The 20,063-nt window shown below is 40.0% G+C and overlaps 1 protein-coding gene across 1 annotated transcript in view; it reads right to left on the reverse strand.

Annotated features, from left to right (window-relative positions):
* The window catches only part of CNGB3 (cyclic nucleotide gated channel subunit beta 3), a 477,293-nt gene that overhangs the window by 51,580 nt on the left and 405,650 nt on the right, over positions 1-20,063 (reverse strand). The window contains exons 13-15 of the mRNA XM_073679549.1: positions 18,675-18,772; positions 17,123-17,206; positions 4,576-4,694 (exon numbers count right to left, since the gene is read on the reverse strand). Coding sequence (XP_073535650.1) covers positions 4,576-4,694; positions 17,123-17,206; positions 18,675-18,772 — 301 coding nt within the window. The remainder of the gene's footprint in view (positions 1-4,575; positions 4,695-17,122; positions 17,207-18,674; positions 18,773-20,063) is intronic.

Here is a 20,063-nt window from a genome sequence, read left to right on the forward strand (position 1 = left end):
CAAATGATTCCTTATCTGGATTTTTCCAAATAATGTATACAAATTGTCTTTGATAAATATTCAATCAACATTATCTTCATCATTATCATTATGAGTGTATTGACAAAAACGTCCTTCTATATCAATATATTCCATTATTATATTTTCGGTTAGGACAGGGGCGGACACTGACAGCTTGGGGCCCCTGTGCAAGAAATGTGTCTGGGCCCCCCTCCCTACCCGACACGCCACTTATGATTAGGGCAAGCTGGCAATAGGACCCCCAGGGCCTTGGGGTACATGCAAAAGGTCAGGTTGCCCTCTTACCGCCCTGCAAGCAGGGGCATACATAGAAATCACAGGCCCCATAGGAAAAGTTCTATTTGGGTCTCCCCACACCTCTAAAAAATATTTATTTTTGTTCAGTGAGATGGAGATATATATACTTTGTGTATATGTACAGTACAGACCAAAAGTTTGGACACACCTTCTCATTTAAAGATTTTTCTGTATTTTCATGACTATGAAAATTGTACATTCACACTGAAGGCATCAAAACTATGAATTAACACATGTGGAATTATATACTTAACAAAAAAGTGTGAAACAACTGAAAATATGTCTTATATTCTAGGTTCTTCAAAGTAGCCACCATTTGGTTTGATGACTGCTTTGCACACTCTTGGTAGTCACCGGAAATGGTTTTCACTTCACAGGTGTGCTCTGTCAGGTTTAATAAGTGGGATTTCTTGCCTTATAAATGGGGTTGGGACCATCAGTTGTGTTGTGCAAAAGTCTGGTGGATACACAGCTGATAGTCCTACTGAATAGACTGTTAGAATTTGTATTATGGCAAGAAAAAAGCAGCTAAGTAAAGAAAAATGAGTGGCTATCATTACTTTAAGAAATGAAGGTCAGTCAGTGCGAAAAATTGGGCAAACTTTGAATGTGTCCCCAAGTGCAGTTGCTAAAACCATCAAGCGCTACAAAGAAACTGGCTCACATGAGGACCGCCTCAGGAAAGGAAGACCAAGAGTCACTTCTGCTTCTGAGGATAAGTTAATCCGAGTCACCAGCCTCAGAAATCGCAGGTTAACAGCAGCTCAGATTAGAGACCAGGTCAATGCCACACAGAGTTCTAGCAGCAGACTCATCTCTTCAACAACTGTTAAGAGGAGACTTTGTGCAGCAGGCCTTCATGGTAAAATAGCTGCTAGGAAACCACTGCTAAGGACAGGCAACAAGCAGAAGAGACTTGCTTGGGCTAAAGAACACAAGGAATGGACATTAGACCAGTGGAAATCTGTGCTTTGGTCTGATGAGTCCAAATTTGAGATCTTTGGTTCCAACCACCGTGTCTTTGTGCAACGCAGAAAAGGTGAACGGATGGACTCTACATGCCTGGTTCCCACCGTGAAGCATGGAGGAGGAGGTGTGATGGTGTGGGGGTGCTTTGCTGGTGACACTGTTGGGGATTTATTCAAAACTGAAGACATACTGAACCAGCATGGCCACCACAGCATCTTGCAGCGGCATGCTATTCCATCCGGTTTGCGTTTAGATGGACCATCATTTATTTTTCAACAGGACAATGACCCCAAGCACACCTCCAGGCTGTGTAAGGGCTATTTAACCAAGAGGGAGAGTGATGGGGTGCTACGCCAGATGACCTGGCCTCCACAGTCACCAGACCGGAACCCAATCGAGATGGTTTGGGGTGAGCTGGACCGCAGAGTGAAGGCAAAAGGGCCAACAAGTGCTAAGCATCTCTGGAAACTCCTTCAAGATTGTTGGAAGATGATTTCCGGTGACTACCTCTTGAAGCTCATCAAGAGAATGCCAAGAGTGTGCAAAGCAGTCATCAAAGCAAAAGGTGGCTACTTTGAAGAACCTAGAATATAAGACATATTTTTAGTTGCCTGTCCTTAGCAGTGGTTTCCTAGCAGCTATTTTACCATGAAGGCCTGCTGCACAAAGTCTCCTCTTAACAGTTGTTGAAGAGATGTGTCTGCTGCTAGAACTCTGTGTGGCATTGACCTGGTCTCTAATCTGAGCTGCTGTTAACCTGCGATTTCTGAGGCTGGTGACTCGGATAAACTTATCCTCAGAAGCAGAGGTGACTCTTGGTCTTCCTTTCCTGGGGCGGTCCTCATGTGAGCCAATTTCTTTGTAGCGCTTGATGGTTTTTGCAATTACACTTGGGGACACTTTCAAAGTTTTCCCAATTTTTCGGACTGACTGACCTTCATTTCTTAAAGTAATGATGGCCACTCGTTTTTCTTTACTTAGCAGCTTTTTTCTTGCCATAATACAAATTCTAACAGTATAGTCAGTAGGACTATCCACCTGACTTCTGCACAACACAACTGATGGTCCCAACCCCATTTATAAGGCAAGAAATCCCACTTATTAAACCTGACAGGGCACACCTGTGAAGTGAAAACCATTTCCGGTGACTACCTGTTGAAGCTCATCAAAAGAATGCCAAGAGTGTGCAAAGCAGTCATCAAACCAAAAGGTGGCTACTTTGAAGAACCTAGAATATAAGACATATTTTCAGTTGTTTCACACTTTTTTGTTATGTATATAATTCCACATGTGTTAATTCATAGTTTTGATGCCTTCAGTGTGAATGTACAATTTTCATAGTCATGAAAATACAGAAAAATCTTTATATGAGAAGGTGTGTCCAAACTTTTGGTCTGTACTGTACATACACACATATTTACATACACACACCATGCATACACATATACCGGATATGCGCACACATTTACCTTACATACACATATACCATGCATACACACATATACTGTACATACACACACGTACACATACATATACACACACATATACTAAACATACACATACTGTATGTACACATATACTGTACATACACAGATACACATAGGCATACACACATTTACATACATGTATACCATACATGCACACACACATACTGTACATATACACACATATACCGTACATACATACACATATACATACACATAACGTACAAACACACATATACCATACATACAAACATATACAAATAGATACATACTCACACATATGCCATACATACACACATAGATACACACACACACACACTAACAAAAACATATACAAGCACACACACACACATATACTGTACATACACAAATATTACTCTTATATATCATGTGTTCAGATGAGCTGTGTAGGGGCTCTGACATAGTGCAGAGATCAGCTGGAGAGTGCTGCAGAAACCACTGTGGGGAATGGGGACAAAGCAGACAGGACTGATAAGCCCCTGCTGCCATACTGTCCTGTGCAGTGAGCCTCCTCCCGACCTCTTCTCTGTGTGAGATGCTGCTAGAAGCAACAGTGGAGGGAGCAGAAGATGCACAGTCACTCCCGCTCTTCCTCCACTATTTTCCCTTGTGCTGTGCAGCCCCCCGACTAGTGACTACAGGTGAGTATTCACCATTGGGACGCACCATGCAGGAGGACAGAGGCAACAGCCAGTGAGCGTTCTCATCAGTCTAGTGGGGAAAGCGTTCATTGGCCAGCTCTCTCTCCCTGCATGACACACCCCCTTTTTGAAGTCCTCAGTCCTGAGTCCTGCACTCTGCTCTCTCCCCGGCCTTGGATAATGGATATCAGAATGATTGCTGGTGGGAGTGAGAGGGGCCCCGTACTGCTTGACACCAGGCCCCTTTCACTGACTTCGGTGGTCCTCAGGACCAGGCTGCAATCATCACGGGGGCTTCGGTGCCTGCGGGCCGCATTAAGAAGCTCTGGGGCCGCATGCGGCCCTCGGGCTGCGTGTTTGAGACCCCTGCTCTAGATCATGCTAGCAGTGCTTACTACTGCACATGCTCACAGACACCTGTCCTATTACAGGCTAGGACAGGCTAGGACAGGTTTCTGAGAGATACCAGGGTAGGGTGGATTTATGATATGTGCTGCTGATTTAAACACTATCCAAGAGATCTCAGGAAAAAAGTGGTTTTAGTGTCAACGCCATTCGGAGTCCATCTGACTCCTTCTTCAGGACAACTGTAAATGAAAGCATAAATATTTTCATTTGTGATTGTCCTGAAGAAGGAGTCAGAGGGACTCTGAAATGCGTTGACATTAAACCACTTTTTCCTGAGATCTCTTGGATAGTGTTTAAATCAGCAGTGCATATCATAAATTTACTCTACCCTGGTATCTCTCTGAAAACATTTGTGGATAATGCAGCAGTTGCCATTTTTGCTTCAACAGTGTAAGCTTAACCCCTTTTTTCCTCACTAAATTACTTGGATAAAACCGAATTGCGCTTTACGTTTTATTTTATTTTTTTTAATCTAGGACAGTATAACAAGGCGGCATCTATTTTAATGTTCTATAGACAAAATGAGCCTGATTTTCTAATTTTAGGTATTAAAAAATTTATTTCAAATTCATTTTTTTATTAATTTTTTTTATTGTATAATCATTTCAAGTCCATTAATAAACTGAAGGATCTCGCTGTCCTACATTCATACATAATGCCATATTCATAGCACCTTGCTGTCATTGACATGTTAGCTCCTATTCCTTCCGCTTTGAAGATAAGATGTAATTAACCTGATTTCTCCAAATACAGCTCCAGCCTTCAGTGTAACCAGCACCTTCTGATCATCAGGTCCTCCGAGAACCTGCACAGCTCCTTGCTTGATGATGTACATCTCTCGTCCAATCTCTCCCTGTATTATGTTAGAAATAGATAAATGTCATTGTCGTTCTTGTTTGAAAATTGCAGGACAGAATTATACCTAATGCACATACCTGAAAATGAAAACAGCATATAACTGTAAAAAGGTATTATAATTTTAGAAAATTAACGTTATTTTTTATATAATGGAAAGTCATAAAATTTCCAAATATACCCTCTGTTTTTTAAGATGTATTCTGACCACTTGTGTGTGTATATATATTTATTTATTTCCTTTCTGTATATTGGAACAACACAAAAAAATAGAGGAAAAAAGGCAAATTGGGCATAATTTCACACAAAACCCAATAAATGGGCCGGACAAAATTGTTGGCATCTTTCCAAAATTAGAGGAAAACAACTGTGTTTCAAGCATGTGATGCTCATTCAAACTCACCTGTGGCAAGTAACAGGTGTGGGCAATATGAAAGTCACACCTAAAACCAGATAAAAAGGGGAGAAGTTGACTTAATCTTTGCATTGTGTGTCTGTGTGTGCCACACTAAGCATAGAGGTCAGAAAGAGAAGAGAACTGTCTGATGACTTGAGAACCAAAATTGTTGATATTTTTCAACAATCTCAAGGCTACAAGTCCACCTCCAGAAATCTTGGTTGTGTGAAAGGCATCATGAAATCTGAAAATGACTAACAAATTTTGGGTCGCAATGTAGTGCCCAGTGTCAGAAAGCTGGGTTTGTGTCCTAGGTCATGGGTCTTCCAGCAGGACAATGACCCCAAACATACTTCAAGAAGCCCCCAGAAATGGACGGAAACAAAGAGCTGGAGAGTTCTGAAGTGGCCAGCAATGAGTTCAGATCTAAATCTCATTGAACACCTGTGGAAAGATTTTAAAATTGCTGTTGGGAGAAGGCAACTTCAAATATGAGAGACCTGGAGCAGGCAATAGAAGAGAGCTCCAAAATTCCAGTTGAGAGTTGTAAGAAGCTTGTTGATGGTTATAGAAAGTGATTAATTGCAGTTATTTATTCCAGAGGATGTGCAACCTAATATTAAGTTGAGGGTGCCAACAATTTTGTCCGGCCTTTTTTGGGGGTTTTGTGTAAAATTATGTCTAATTTGTCTTTTTTTTCTCTGTTTTTTGTGTTGTTCCAATACGCACAAATGAAATAAATATGTGTATAACAAAACATGTGTAATTGGAATAATTTTCTGGGAGAAATACTTCATATTCTGCAACAATTTCAAGGGTGTCAACACTTTTGGCCATGGCTGTATGTAAAATAGAATTAAAAAAAGGTGCAAATGGAAGAAGAGTTTGGTGCAAACAAAAAAAATGCTGCAAAACACTAAAACTTGGCAAAAACGAGACAGAAATGCAATATTGAATTGGGCCCATAGACAATAAGGCGCAAATACTTAGGGCATTAAAATGGAGCAAATTACTCTAGTAAACTGAAGAAACAACAATAATAAAACGGGGTCCTTGTGTTTATTAAGTATTTAAGCATGAGTTGTACCCCTGGTTTCTGAGTGTATTGTCACCACCGCACCCTGGGAGAATCACACGATCCCCAAACCCTGCTCCATTTCCACTGTTCCATACTTATACAGCTCTTATAATCACTTACTTTGGTGAATCCAAAAAGCCTTAGTCTGACACTTTTTCCTGAACACTGGAGATTATCCATTCTGTGAAATCAGGCCTACGAGATTACTAAGCGTACGGAAAATTGCATGACAAATATAGCCTACATGAAAAAATACAACCGTGCAAGCATTGTGGAAAAACTAGGAAAGAATGATGATTTAACAAGGGAGCAATGTGAAAGGCAAGTAATCAGTTAGGTCAAGAATGTCATAGCTTCTTCTGTGCGAGCCCTCTAGATGTCAGATAATCATTTCATACTCTTTCATTTCTCAAATAATGATCGAATTGCTGCCTCGGCCTTCAGTTGGTAAATTGTGTTTACTCATTGTTAGATAATATATACTGTGAGAATTCCAGAGTGGTTTTCCTCTTTACGGCTAAATCATAGCTGCTATGAAACTTAAATGATTATATCTTTTGTCTTAAATGAAGACATTTGCAGCTGGTATTCACAACAGTTTGAAGGTTACATCCTTCATTTATTATATACACTTTGCAAAGCTGTCATAGCAAAAAACAAATAACCGTATAAAAGCTTCCATTATACAGAGATTCCTGCATTTTGCACAGGAATCGTTTTTAATATCTCTTTTATAAAGTGTATCTGTCTTTTTACAGCAACAGAAGCAGCCATCCTGGGAGCGGAGCTAATATTTTTTGGAATGCCACCAATCAACTGGCAAGTGGAATCAGAGAGGAATGATGCATCTGTTTCCCATGCCCAATCTGACTTGAGAGGCCACTTTTCTTTTTGTAACAGAAGGGTACAACTATTTACAAGAAAAACTATTACAGTAATGGTGGGGTGAAGATAAGGGTGAGAAACGTGTGTTCTTTTAAAAAAATGTTTTCATATTCAAATGACTATGATAACTCTCCATGAGAAAAGAATTAATAAAAACTAAACGAGTAATATAAGTGTTTGTGAAGTTCATGGTGTCATGTATAGTACTCTATTTGGGTTTAGTGTTTTTCACAGATACATACTGACCTTGGGCATCCTTGGGCATGGTAGTCGCTGGAGACATCTCCCCTAACCCAGTCCCTTCTTGTAATAGTAACTTTATCTCCTTCTCTGTTACACTCAGAAACCCTGAAAGTCTCATTAATATTCTTTGCATGCCTGCTGTCTCCTTTAACTGTGCACTCTGGAACTCACAGTCAGTGTGTTACAAACTCTCCTGCATCCATGACTTTTTCCTTTCAAGCGCTCTTAAACTTCTGCCTCTTACTGAAACCTGGATCTAGCAGTGTGTTTACTCTGTTATGTCTTTATTATCTGTACAAATTCCCTCTGAAATGTAAAGTGCTGTGGAATATGTTGGCACTATAGGAATAAAAATTATTATTATATTCTTTAAAGTGGCTTGGAAGCATGTTAAGTAAAAAAAAACATGTGTGAATATGTGGATTGGTTGAGTGTTTCTTTTAAGAAGCATTTTATTTTGTGCAGTCTGTGTTGTAACTACAGTTATAACTACTAACACAATGTAAAACTCTTTTCTTCCCTATGTGTTGTGTGGGCTGTGTGCCTAATTAGGAAGGGGAGGAGTAAATGTGCTCTCGGGTGTTATCTAGAGCTTATAATAAACCATAGGACTGAGTTAGAGACTTGTTAAATAAGAGTCTTGGAAACAAGTGAAATAAAAAAAAGTTGAAAAAGGAGCTGAAAGCCTGTATTTAATTTTTCCCAACCTTTTATTATTATTTACTGTTTGTTTGAATAATGGATAGCAGGATTGAAGGTTTCCATCGGTCCAAAGTCTGCCATATATATACACAACTGGAGCAGGAGTTCCAGGGTGAACACTACTATGGTAAATGTGAGCATGTTGTCCACTTGGAAGCTCATATTAGAGATTGGAGGTGCAAAATGCAACACTGAAGGTGATTGACAATCTTGAGAGGTGCATGCTGCTCACTGAGCAAACAAATAGTGGGGTAGGCATGGAAGGTGGAGAAGTTGTTCAGGATGAATATGTAAGCAGCTGGGTTAATGCAATAAGGGGGATTGAAAAGGGGTCAAAGAAAAGGAAGGCAGCTCATGTTTCTGTACTTCCTAGCAAAATTGTCAAATTTGGTGATCATGCAAAGGGGGCAGTCTCAGAAATGGCAACACTAATGGATACTGCTCTCGCTAACAGCGAGATCAGCCCAGCTATTGGTTGGGCGGAAGGTCACGTAAGTATATTTAGACAGTTGGTGGTTTTAGGGCATTCTATAATTGTATAATTAGGAAATTATTAAGAAAACGGATAGATTAATTTATTTCCATGTGGTGGAATGGGTTGATTACTTACTGCATTGGGCTAGTGATGATCCAGCTGTTGTGGTCCATGTGGGAAGCAATGACAGAATAAGTGGTATGGTTAGAATCCTTAAGAATAATTTTAAAGAATTAGGTCGCAAACTGAATGGAAGGATCTCCAAGGTTGTATTCTCTAGCATATTGCCTTTGCCATGTGTCCACCTCAGGAGACACAGTGAGAATTTAGGAAGTTAAATGCATGGTTTAAGTCTTGGTGTAGAACAGAAGAAATTGGGTTCTTAGAGCACTTGGCTGATTTTTCATTGGGGTACAATCTGTATTCTGCAGAAAAATTGCACCTAAATGGAAGGGGGTCTGCTGTGTTGGTGAGAGAATTGTAACAGGGGTGGCAGAGCATTTAACCTAGAGATTAGTGGGTATAAGGCAGGAACTAAAGGGGTAGGTAAGTTAGAGAAAGGTCAGATATTATTGGAGGGTGAAAAAATGTACTCTGGTGGGATGATGAAGTGAGCGAATAAGGATATCCATGTGTTACTGTGAAGAATATTCAAGAAAATTCCATGTCAATCATTGTGCCCTGTTTGGTGGGTTTTATAGAGATCTTCAATGCACAGTGTAATTTGACACTTCTGCAGCTAAAGCAGAAGGGAGGGGGCTGAGGGATAGTGAGTGACAAAACCCCCCACCAGCAACTGTGGAGCTGCTACAGGAAGGCCCCCTGTGGACCCAGCCATGCGACTTCCTTTGTGTCCGATATTATAATTCAACATCGAGTTATGGGAATACAATACATCCCAGTGATACACCAAGTAGAGTTTTGGAAACTCAAGAGAATGGGGAGTGTCACCCTGTCTTTCAGCACAGTCCAGCGCATAGGGAAAGGGAGATACATGACACAACCTTGCAGGAGCACCTAGGGCCGCGGTGCTTGGTATCCAAAAGTAGCAGGGGCCTGGCTAGATCCGATGACACCAGAACTGGCTCTCTAGGACCGTCCAGTAAGGACGTATAGCCCATTTTAGTTTTTAGAATTTGTAGTCAAGAGAACCCAGGAGTGTAGATTTAAGTCCAACCAGGGGGCAGTAAGGGGGGTGACCAGAGAGGTTAAGAGCCCCAGCAACCCTTGCTCCATTGTCTTTTTCCTTGGCAGGTCGTGACGTCACGTCGTGTGGGAGAAGTCCTGCAACAAAGAGAGAGGGCCCCACAAGCCTCCCATGTGGCAGCCCTTCCCCCGAAAGCCAGGTCATCCATCTGACTGGTAACTGACTCTTAATTACTGCTTTATATCTTTTGTACCCCTACTATTGTGTTTGCAACTCTGACCATTGTGTATGTATAACCTTTATGTACATAGTGTATTGTCTAGTGTGCCCCTAAGGCAATTAGGTTTTATCTAATAGAAAATGGTGGCAGCTCTCCCAGGCCGACCAGGCTCTGCTTCACTGGAGCTAGTGAAGGAGCTGCTCAGCCTGTCAGGGGTATGAGCGAGTGAGGTGCCACGTCAGTGACTAAGTGGGCCACCTCATCTCACTCCCTGGTGCCTTCTTGTACCCATGTGGACAGGGGGTGTCTGTGTAGAACTGTACCAATCTGACCTTACGCATTATCAAGGGGGTGCGTAACATCATGTTGGTGCAAAGGGCAGATCCGTATCACGTGATCTGTCTGACATAATAGTGACGTCAGGTGGATGGTGGGGTGTGGATCCATCACAAGTGGTGGCAGCGGTGGGATTCTGCGGGGTCTCTCTGCTGCCATTTCTTCACATTGGTGGTAGCGGTGGGATTCTGCCGGGTCTCTCTGTTGCCATTTCTTCACATTGGTCCCACACCGCTTGCCACTAATGTGAAGAAATGGCAACAGAGAGACCCGCAGAATCCCACTTTGGGTTCTCAAGTCATCAGACAGTTCTCTTCTCCTTTTTCTGTTTTCCATGATTAGTCTGGCACACACTGACAAACAATGCAAAGATTAAGTCAACTTCTCACCCTTTTATCGGGTTTCAGGTGTGATTTTCATATTATCAACACTTGTTACTTGCCACAGGTGAGTTTGAACGAGCATCACATGCTTGAAACAAAGTTGTTTACCCACAATTTTGAAAAGGTGCCAACAATTTTGTCTGGTCCATTTTTGGGGTTTTGTGTGAAATTATGTCAATTTGCCTTTTTTTCTCTGTTTGTCTTGTTCCAATACACACAAAGGTATAACAAAACATGGGTAATTGCAATAATTTTCTGGGAGAAATACTTCATTTTCTATAACAATTTCAAGGGTGTCTGCACTTTTGGTCATAACTGTATGCGAAAACTAAAAATAATCTGCTAACATTATCTAAAGCCAATGTCAGCATAGCCAGAGCCTGCCAAGGAAGGAATATCTCATTGCTGCTCCTCATTTGTGTAGTTTTTCTTACATACAGTGTCATATAAAAGTTTCGACACCCCTAGTCAAAATTACTGTTATTGTGAACAATTAAGCAAGTTGAAGATGAAATGATCACTAAAAGGCCTAAAGTTAAAGATGACACATTTCCTTTGTATTTTAGACAAAAATATATATATTGTCATTTTTTACATTTTAAAAATTCCAAAAAGGAAAATGGGCCGATGCAAAAGTTTGGGCATCCTTAGAGCTTTGTGTGCTCAGATAACTTTGACCAAGGGTTCAGACCTTAATTAGCCTGTTAGGGTTATGACTTGTTCACTATCATTGTTAGGAAAGGCCAGGCAAATTTCCCAGCTTTATAAAAACCCAGCCTCCTCTAACCTTGTGCCAAAAAACTGCAGCCATGGGTTCTTCTAAGCAGCTGCATAGCACTCTGAAAATGAAAATGGTGGAGGCCCACAAAGCAGGATAAGGCTATAAGAAGCATTTTCAAGTGGCCCTTTCCTCAATTCGAAATGTAATTAAGAAATGACAGTTAACAGGAAAAGTGGAAGTCAAGATAAAGTCTGCAAGACCAAGCAAAATTTCAGTGAGAGCTGCTGATAGGATTGCTAGAGAGGCAAATTAGAACCCCCGGTTGACTGGAAAAGACCTTCAGAAAGATTTAGCAGACTCTGGAGTTGTGGTATTGTTCTACTGTTCAGAGACACCTGCACAAATATGGCCTTCATGGAAGAGTCATCATAAGAAAACCCCCTCTGTGTCCTCACTATAAAACTCAGCGTCAGAAGTATGCAAAAGAACACCTAAACAAGCCTGATTCATTTTGGAAACAAGACCTGTGGACCGATGAGGTTAAAATAGAACTCTTTGGTCACAATGATCAAGTTATGAGTGGAGAGAGCACAGAATTTCAGGAAAAGAACAGCTCGCCAACCAGGAAGCATGGTGGTGGATCAAACATGCGTTGGGGTTATGTTGCAGCCACAATGGCATGGGGAACATTTCACGGCTAGAGGGAAGAATTGATTCAATGAAATTTCAACAAATTCTTGATGCAAACATAACACCATCTGTAAAAAAAAACTGAAGTTGAAAAGAGAATGACTTCTACAAATGGATTATGATCCTAAACAACCGTCAAAATCCACAACAGGCGACCTCAAAAGGCGCAAGCTGATGATTTTACAGTAGGAGAAACTACCCAGGTAACTTTTGTGTTCTGTGTTCTGATACATTGTGTAGTTTTTCCTGCACAGGACATTAGACACTTCCCGCACTGTGACAATGATTGGGGCGGTCTTTGTTTATTTAACTTTTATTTAATCTCTTCTTTTATTTTTCTTTCTTTGAATATTAAATTGTAGAAATTGTCTACAGGTGGCAAAAACCCTCACAATAAGCCACAGACTGCACTGTTATGTATGAAAAATGGAAAACCGCAGTCGTTTTCTTCTTCACACAATATACATAACGTATATAGGTATGCTGCACAGATTTTTCGCTTTATATATCTGCACCTAGTGCTGTCTACCTCTCACATTTGTATATAGATAATGTTTATTATTTTGACTCCTCATGAAGAATGATACCAAATCCACAGCTCATTGGGATACCCAGTTGAAGCAAGAAGATGATGGCCGCAGGTAGACAAAAAAGAAATCCCTCATTTTACTGTGTTTTCTAAGTTTATCAGCTTATAGCTACAGAAAAATGGCCACAGGATATTTCTAGCACCCAAGTGATTTTTCACAATGAGCACAGGTTCTGGCTTGCAGAAGACAAAAGGCTTAACAGATGAAATTAATCTTTAATGATGTAGCATAAAATATCAGCTCTGCTGCAGCCTGCGAACACAATGAATATTTTACTAAAATCAACATTTCTAAATCATTTAGAAGTACAAACGAGAGATGCAATGGGCAAGATCACCAATTACGACAGCACTGATGCCAGTGTGATGGATAATGAGCGCACTGTGAATGTCACAAAACACTTTACAAAATAAAATACATTTTACTTCTGAAGTAGCAGCTATTGAGTTTTATTGAGTTTTACAACGTTTAAGTAGCAGCTTTTACTGAGTATATTCCATACAACGGAGAATTTAGTGCTATGCAAATAAAGTTTAATTGTGCGATTTCTTATGCTATCTATATAGTTCTGTGCAAAATTTTTATACAGGTGTGGAAAAATGCTGCAAAGTAAGAATGTTTTAAAAAAATAGAAGTTTAGAATTTATGTTTCTTAATTAACACATTAAAAAGTAAATGAACAAAATCTAAATCAAATTATTTAGTGTGATCACCCTTTGCCATCAGAGCAGCAATTGTTCTAGGTACACTTGCACATAGATCTTAAAGGAATCAGGAAATTTGAATTCTGTTACTGCTCTAGAAAATTGGAAAAAAATAAGAATACTTAGCGCATAAATTGGCCAATTCAGGTGTACATGGTAGCCACGATAAGGAGATTCTCTCTGCTGGGACCTATCCTCCACCCATTAGCATCTGGCGGTTTTAATCAAAGCAGGATCCTGCTTTCCCGTATAAATGTAGGCTTCAGCCCAATAGAGGAGTCACATTAAATAGGTTCCCAGCAGAGAGAATTGCCTTATTGTGGTTGTCAGGTACACATGAATTGGCCAATTTATGCTTTAAGTATTCTCAATTTTTCCTATTTTCTAGAGCAGTAATGCAATTCAAATTTCATATATTTAATTTTGCATGCTGTAGCATTACAGAGTGCTACTTTATTTGTTAGTTCTGAGTTGATGGCACTGCTTGGCATCTTCTGATTTAGAATGGAAGCAAGCATGATATGTCTTCATCTGCTGCACTAATTTTCTTTTGGCTAACCATTTCGTCTATGGTCCTCAATGTTGCCCATTTCTTCATATTCTCAATGCTGAGAAATACAGGCAGATACATATCCATCATGCAATACCATTGGGGATGCATTTAATTGGCTCCAAATTTATTTTGCAGAAGGACGACAACCCCCAACATATAGCCAATGTTATTAAGAACTATCTTCAGTGCAAAGAAAAACAAGGAATCCTGGAAGTAATGTTATGGCCTCTACGGAGCCGTAATCTCACCATCATCGAGTCTGTGTGGAATTACATGAAGAGACACAAAGATTTGCGCAAGCGACATCCACAGAAGATCTGTGGTTAATTCTCTAATATGTCTGGGACAACCTCCCTGCCTAGTTTCTTCAAAAACTATGAGAAAATGTACCTAGAAAAATTGATGCTATTTTTGAAGCCAGAGGGCAGTCAAACCAAATACTGATTTTATTTAGATTTCTCTTTTGTTTACTCACTTTTGTAAATTGATAAAAAAAAACTTCAGTTTTTTAAAGCATTCTAACTTTGCAGTATTGTTGCACACCTGCTTACTGTACTGTATATACTGTATTTTTCGGACCATAGGACGCATCATACTGTAAGATGTACCCCAGACAGCAAATGGGAAAAACATATTTTCTAACTATTTGAATTTCTAAAATGTCCCTGTTGGTGCAAAAAGTGGAGAGGTTAATATCACTACTTTTATTATACTATAGTAGAAAGAAAGGTCATTGATCTATTGTTAGTGTTTATTTGCAGCACGTGTACTATACACATATAGCTTTACATGACGCATATTATGTACACATTCTGTAGCGCACAATTTATACAACACTGCTGCATGCACAGTACTTACCTACTCAGCTTTACTATATATACTCACACAGCCCTGCTACATAAACACACAGCTCTGCTGCACACACAACTCTGCTACAGGTGTACACACAGCTCTGCTACATCAACATACTGCTCTACTACATCAACATACTGCTCTGCTACATCAACACACAGCTGGACCGCAGAGTGAAGGCAAAAGGGCCAACAAGTGCTAAGCATCTCTGGGAACTCCTTCAAGATTGTTGGAAGACCATTTCCGGTGACTACCTCTTGAAACTCATCAAGAGAATGCCAAGAGTGTGCAAAGCAGTCATCAAAGCAAAAGGTGGCTACTTTGAAGAACCTAGAATATAAGACATATTTTCTGTTGTTTCACATTTTTTTGTTAAGTATATAATTCCAGATGTGTTAATTCATAGTTTTGATGCCTTCAGTGTGAATGTACAATTTTCATAGTCATGAAAATACAGAAAAATCTTTAAATGAGAAGGTGTGTCCAAACTTTTGGTCTGTACTGTACACCAGCTAAGCCACAACACACACACACACACACACACACACACACGTTGTATACATTACCACATTTTTCCTTCCAGACATTTGTCTGATCTCATGAACTGAAAGGTCCTTTTGATAGCCAGGACCTGCAGCATCCATGAAGTCTTTGCAAGGCAGGTACTCTCTTGCCTTGCAAAGATCAGACTGGTCAGTGCAGAGCAAGACCAGAGTGCAGTGATTTGGAAGAATGCTGTATCAGCATTCTCATCAATCACAGAGAGCTACCTCCAGACTATAGGATAGTTTTTAGCAGGATTTTTTTCTTGCTGCAAAGTGTCTTGCTGAAAACTACAGTGTTTTCTCTTTTTAAATCTTAATGACAACTAAAAACATTCAAATGACCCTGATCAAAAGTTCACATACCCTGGTGATTTTGGCCTGATAACATGCACAGAATTTGACACAAATGGGTTTGAATGGCTACTAAAGGTAACATCCTCACCCATGACCTGTTTGCTTGTAATCAGTGTGTGTGCATAAAAGTTGAGTGAATTTCTGGGATCCAGACAGACTCTTGCATTTTTCATCCAGACACTGATGTTTCTGGATTGTGAGTCATTGGAAAAGCCAAAGAATTGTCAACGGATCTACGGGAAAAGGTAGTTGAACTATATAACACAGGAAAGGGATACAAAAAAATATCCAAGGAATTGATATTGCCAGTCAGCAGTGTTCAAATTGTGATTAGCAAATGGAAAATCAGGAGCTCTGTAAAAACCAAACCACAGTCAGATAGACCAACAAAAATTTCGGCCACAACTGCCAGGAAAATTGTTCGGGATGCAAAGAAAAACCCACAAATAACATCAGCTGAAATTCAGAACTCTCTGAAAACTAGCGTTGTGGCTGTTTCAAGATGCACAATAATGAGGCACTTGAAGAAAAATGGGGTGCCAAGTTGCCAGAAGAAAGCCATTACTGCGCAAATGCCACAAAGTATCTCACCTACAATACGCCAAACTGCACAGTGACATGCCTCAAAACTTCTGGAACAAGGTAATTTGGAGGGATGAGACCAAAATTTAACTTTTTGGCCACAACCATAAAAGTTACATTTGGAGAGAGGTCAACAAGGCCTATGATGAAAGGAACACCATTCCTACAGTAAAGCATGAAGGTGGATTGCTGATGTTTTGGGGATGTGTGAGCTACAAAGGCACAAGAAACTTGGTAAAAGTTGAATGACAGATGAATGCAGCACGTTATCAGCAAATAACGGAGGCAAATTTGCACTCATCAGCCCGGAAGCTGCACATGGGGCGTACTTGGACGTTCCAACATGACAACGATCCAAAACACAAGGCCAAGTCAACCTGTCATTGGCTATAGCAGAACAAAGTGAAGGTTCTGGAGTGGCCATCTCAGTCTCCTGACCTCAATAACATTGAGCCACTCTGGGGAGATTTTCAAGCACGCAGTTCATGCTAGACAGTCTAGGAGTTTACAGGAACTGGAGGCTTTTTGCCAAGAAGAATGGGCAGCTTTACCATCTGAGAAAATAAAGAACCTCATCCACAACTACCACAAAAGACTTCAAGCTGTCATTGATATTAGAGGGGGCAATACACGGTATTAAGAACTGGGGTATGTGAACTTTTGATCAGGGTCATTTGGATGTTTTTGGTTGTCATTAAGATTTAAAAAGGGAAAACAGTAGTTTGACAATAAATGGCTTCACCCAACCGATAACCATGAGTGGAGAAAAAGTTTTTTGTTATCATTCATATTCTCAGAAACAAGGCCAAGAAAGTAAAAATTCTGCCGGGGTATGTAAACTTTTGAGCACAACTGTATATACACACATAGTATTGGCTGCTAGTCAATAAGTTAATGGTAATCGGATTCCACCAAGTTGTGATCGTTCTCAGTGATACAACATAAGAAATAGGTGGTGAATGTATTTACCTTTTTGCAAACAAAATCTCCCGGTAAATAGACAATGGATTTCAGTTTTAACAGGAGATCCTGGATCATTTGGTGATCGCAACCCTAAAAAGAAAATAAAATAAATTTCAAGCATGGTTTATAACCACTTTGTATTGCTGGGGTGCCCTGCTTCTTTTTCCATTCGGTGTTGCATTCACTTGTAAAACTAATATAACAGTAAAAAGTAAAGGGTTGACAAGTAAAGTTCAGTTCACCCTTAAAGAGATTGTCTCACCTTATTAAATGGGTAAAATTGCAAAGTGCAACCATCTTTGCATTTCAGCTCAGAGGTGGCCAGTTTGCTAGACAAGGAGCACACGTTTACAAGCTGTTTGCTATATAGCTTGCAAGCGCTGCTCTGAAGCTGGGCGAATCGCTGTGCTTCTCCCATGCAGCAGCAGATGAAAAGCTGCCTCAGCTAGCAGCATCAGCGAGTGCTCCGTTGGGGCCCATGACTCAGCCATGGCGCTGTCTCGAACTTTCTATCTTCAGGAGCCAAACTTACCTCTGACATGCAGAAAGCCTGGAGGCAGAGGAGTGGTGCACTTTTGAAGATTATACATGAGAAAGTCCTTTTAAAGCCGTTAATTAGGAAATTTAAAAAAAATTCTAACAGTAGGAAATGTAATAAAATTAAAAAGCAACAAATGCCCACCTGTTAAACGAGTTAGCAAAAGTAGTAAATGTATGATTGCTGAGGGTTCGTCCACTGGGAATCCTCCAGCACTTGAATAGAGGTCTCTTGTTTTTCATGTGAATGGAGCAGTTGTGTCTATGGATTGACTTCTATGAGTAGTGGTCAAACGTATTGCACACAAATGCACCCCAGAAATAGAGGGGTGGCCATATATGCTCACTGCCGCTTAATTCACATGGGGGGTTAGGACCATTGTTCTTGGGCTTGGGGGAAGGAGGGTCCCAGCAGTTGTTATTTGTATGAAAAGTCCTTCAAATATCCTATTTCTCCAGCACTGAAACTCCAATGGTTACTACCAGTCAATGTTTTCTTATTCATACTACTGCTGCAGCCAATCACTTTCCTCAAAGGTCTTGTCAAAAGGAAAAATGGGAGAAAAGGTGGCGGGGAAGTTCAGCTCACCAAGTGTGGAAGACATGGCTTCATCAAAAACTGTGGTGCACGAACTCCAGACCAGCTTCTGGGCAGAGAGCAACGTAGAGAAGAAAAATTCCAGCATCCGCCATGATATGAAATATTAAAACATTACTTTTAATTATGTTTTTTTAAGTATGGAAAAACGAAACATTTCAATAAAATTGGGGAGACAAAAAGAGGGAGTAGGGGGGAAAAAGGGGGACACAGGTCTGAACGCTCTTAATCCTTTTTCTTCTCTACATTGCTCAAAGGTCTTGTGCCGTGCATGTTAGATCCACTGTTGGGGTCTGTGATGTGGTGCAGGGGTGCCATAGATGTGTGGCACCAGATTGCTGCAATAAAGACCATCTGGGATCAAATAGGTGGTGCACAAGCAAAGGGGGATTTGAGAGATGCACAAGAACCAACGCCACTTACTTTGAATAATTCCACATTGCTGACAATGGCTAAATTTACATCCATTGCAATAGCCAGCTGCATTTTAGTTGGCATTTGCTCAAGGAGTTCAGATTCATCTGTAAAAATGCAAATAAATATAGTTATACATATACAAGAAAGAATAGTCATTAAGGGTTAGGAGATCTGGACCCATCAACCCTTTACCTGTGCAACTACAAACTCACGAAGTCCTTCTTTCTTTTCATGGCATATATATAATCCTCAGTATGGGAAAGAGGTGGCCATGCATTACATATTTTATGTCCGAGTATAACTTTTCATCTAAAATAACAGAAGTATGCCGCACAGGTGACATCTAAAGAGTTTTTTTTTACCAAAAATCAATATGTATTCCCTATTCACAGGATGAATAATACATTTTTGATTGCAGCTGAGACCTGTAAAAATGAGGGTCCTAAGTCCCCTGTGCAAATGGAGAACAGATGGAGCACAGGCATACTGCTGTTACATGCTCTATTTTTTACAGGTACTCTGGATTCCTTTTCCCATGATTAGGTCATGGCCCCACTATCAGTATTTGGTCAGTATTCAGTCAGTATTTTTTTCAGGAGCGGGAGTCAAAACCAGATGAGGAACAATCAGAGAAAAGGTATAATAGAAACAAGTCACCAATTCTGCATTTATCACCCACTCCTGGTTTTGGCTCCCACTCCTGAGAAAAAATACTGACCGAATACTGATCAAATAGTGATAGTGGGGCCGTGGCCTGAATGTGAGTGCCAGCGCTTGGACTGATCAGAAACTAATCACCTATCCTGTAAATAATTAATAAATTTGGATTTTGGAACAACCTTTTTGGGTTTGTTCACAATCAATTTTTGGAGTGAATACTGCTCCAAAATCCACATTAAAAATCAATTGAAATACTCTTTGAATACATTTCTTAGTCTTTCCAATGGGAAAACACGCCTACAGTGCACATTTAGCTGTTTTTTTTTTCATGTAGAAGAAGAAACAATATGTCCATTCTTGAGGTTCTTTTGTTTGAAAAAATTAAATGTGAAATTAACAGCAGCAGAAAAAAATTCATTACACAAAAAAACCCACAAAAATCTTTTTTTTATTTTCTGTCGTCATGGCTGTAAGTGGGCTGTTCTTTTTGCAAGATGACCTGTAGTTTTGAGTGACATCATTCACTTTACCATAAAATGTACTGTAAAACAGAAAAAAAATCCTCATGGGGTGAAATGGATAAAAAAATTCCAATTCCAATAGTGTTTTTTAAATTGCTTTTTTACGGTATTCCATATGCAGTAAAAATGAGCTGGTAACTTGAAGATGCTAGTCAGTATGATTACAGATACCAAATGTATCATTTTTGCTTCTTTTAAAAATATCTGATTTTAA

Source organism: Phyllobates terribilis, unplaced genomic scaffold (genome assembly GCF_046119375.1).
Source record: "Phyllobates terribilis strain yellow unplaced genomic scaffold, ASM4611937v1 Scaffold_4__5_contigs__length_816908805, whole genome shotgun sequence".
Lineage (NCBI taxonomy): Eukaryota > Metazoa > Chordata > Amphibia > Anura > Dendrobatidae > Phyllobates > Phyllobates terribilis.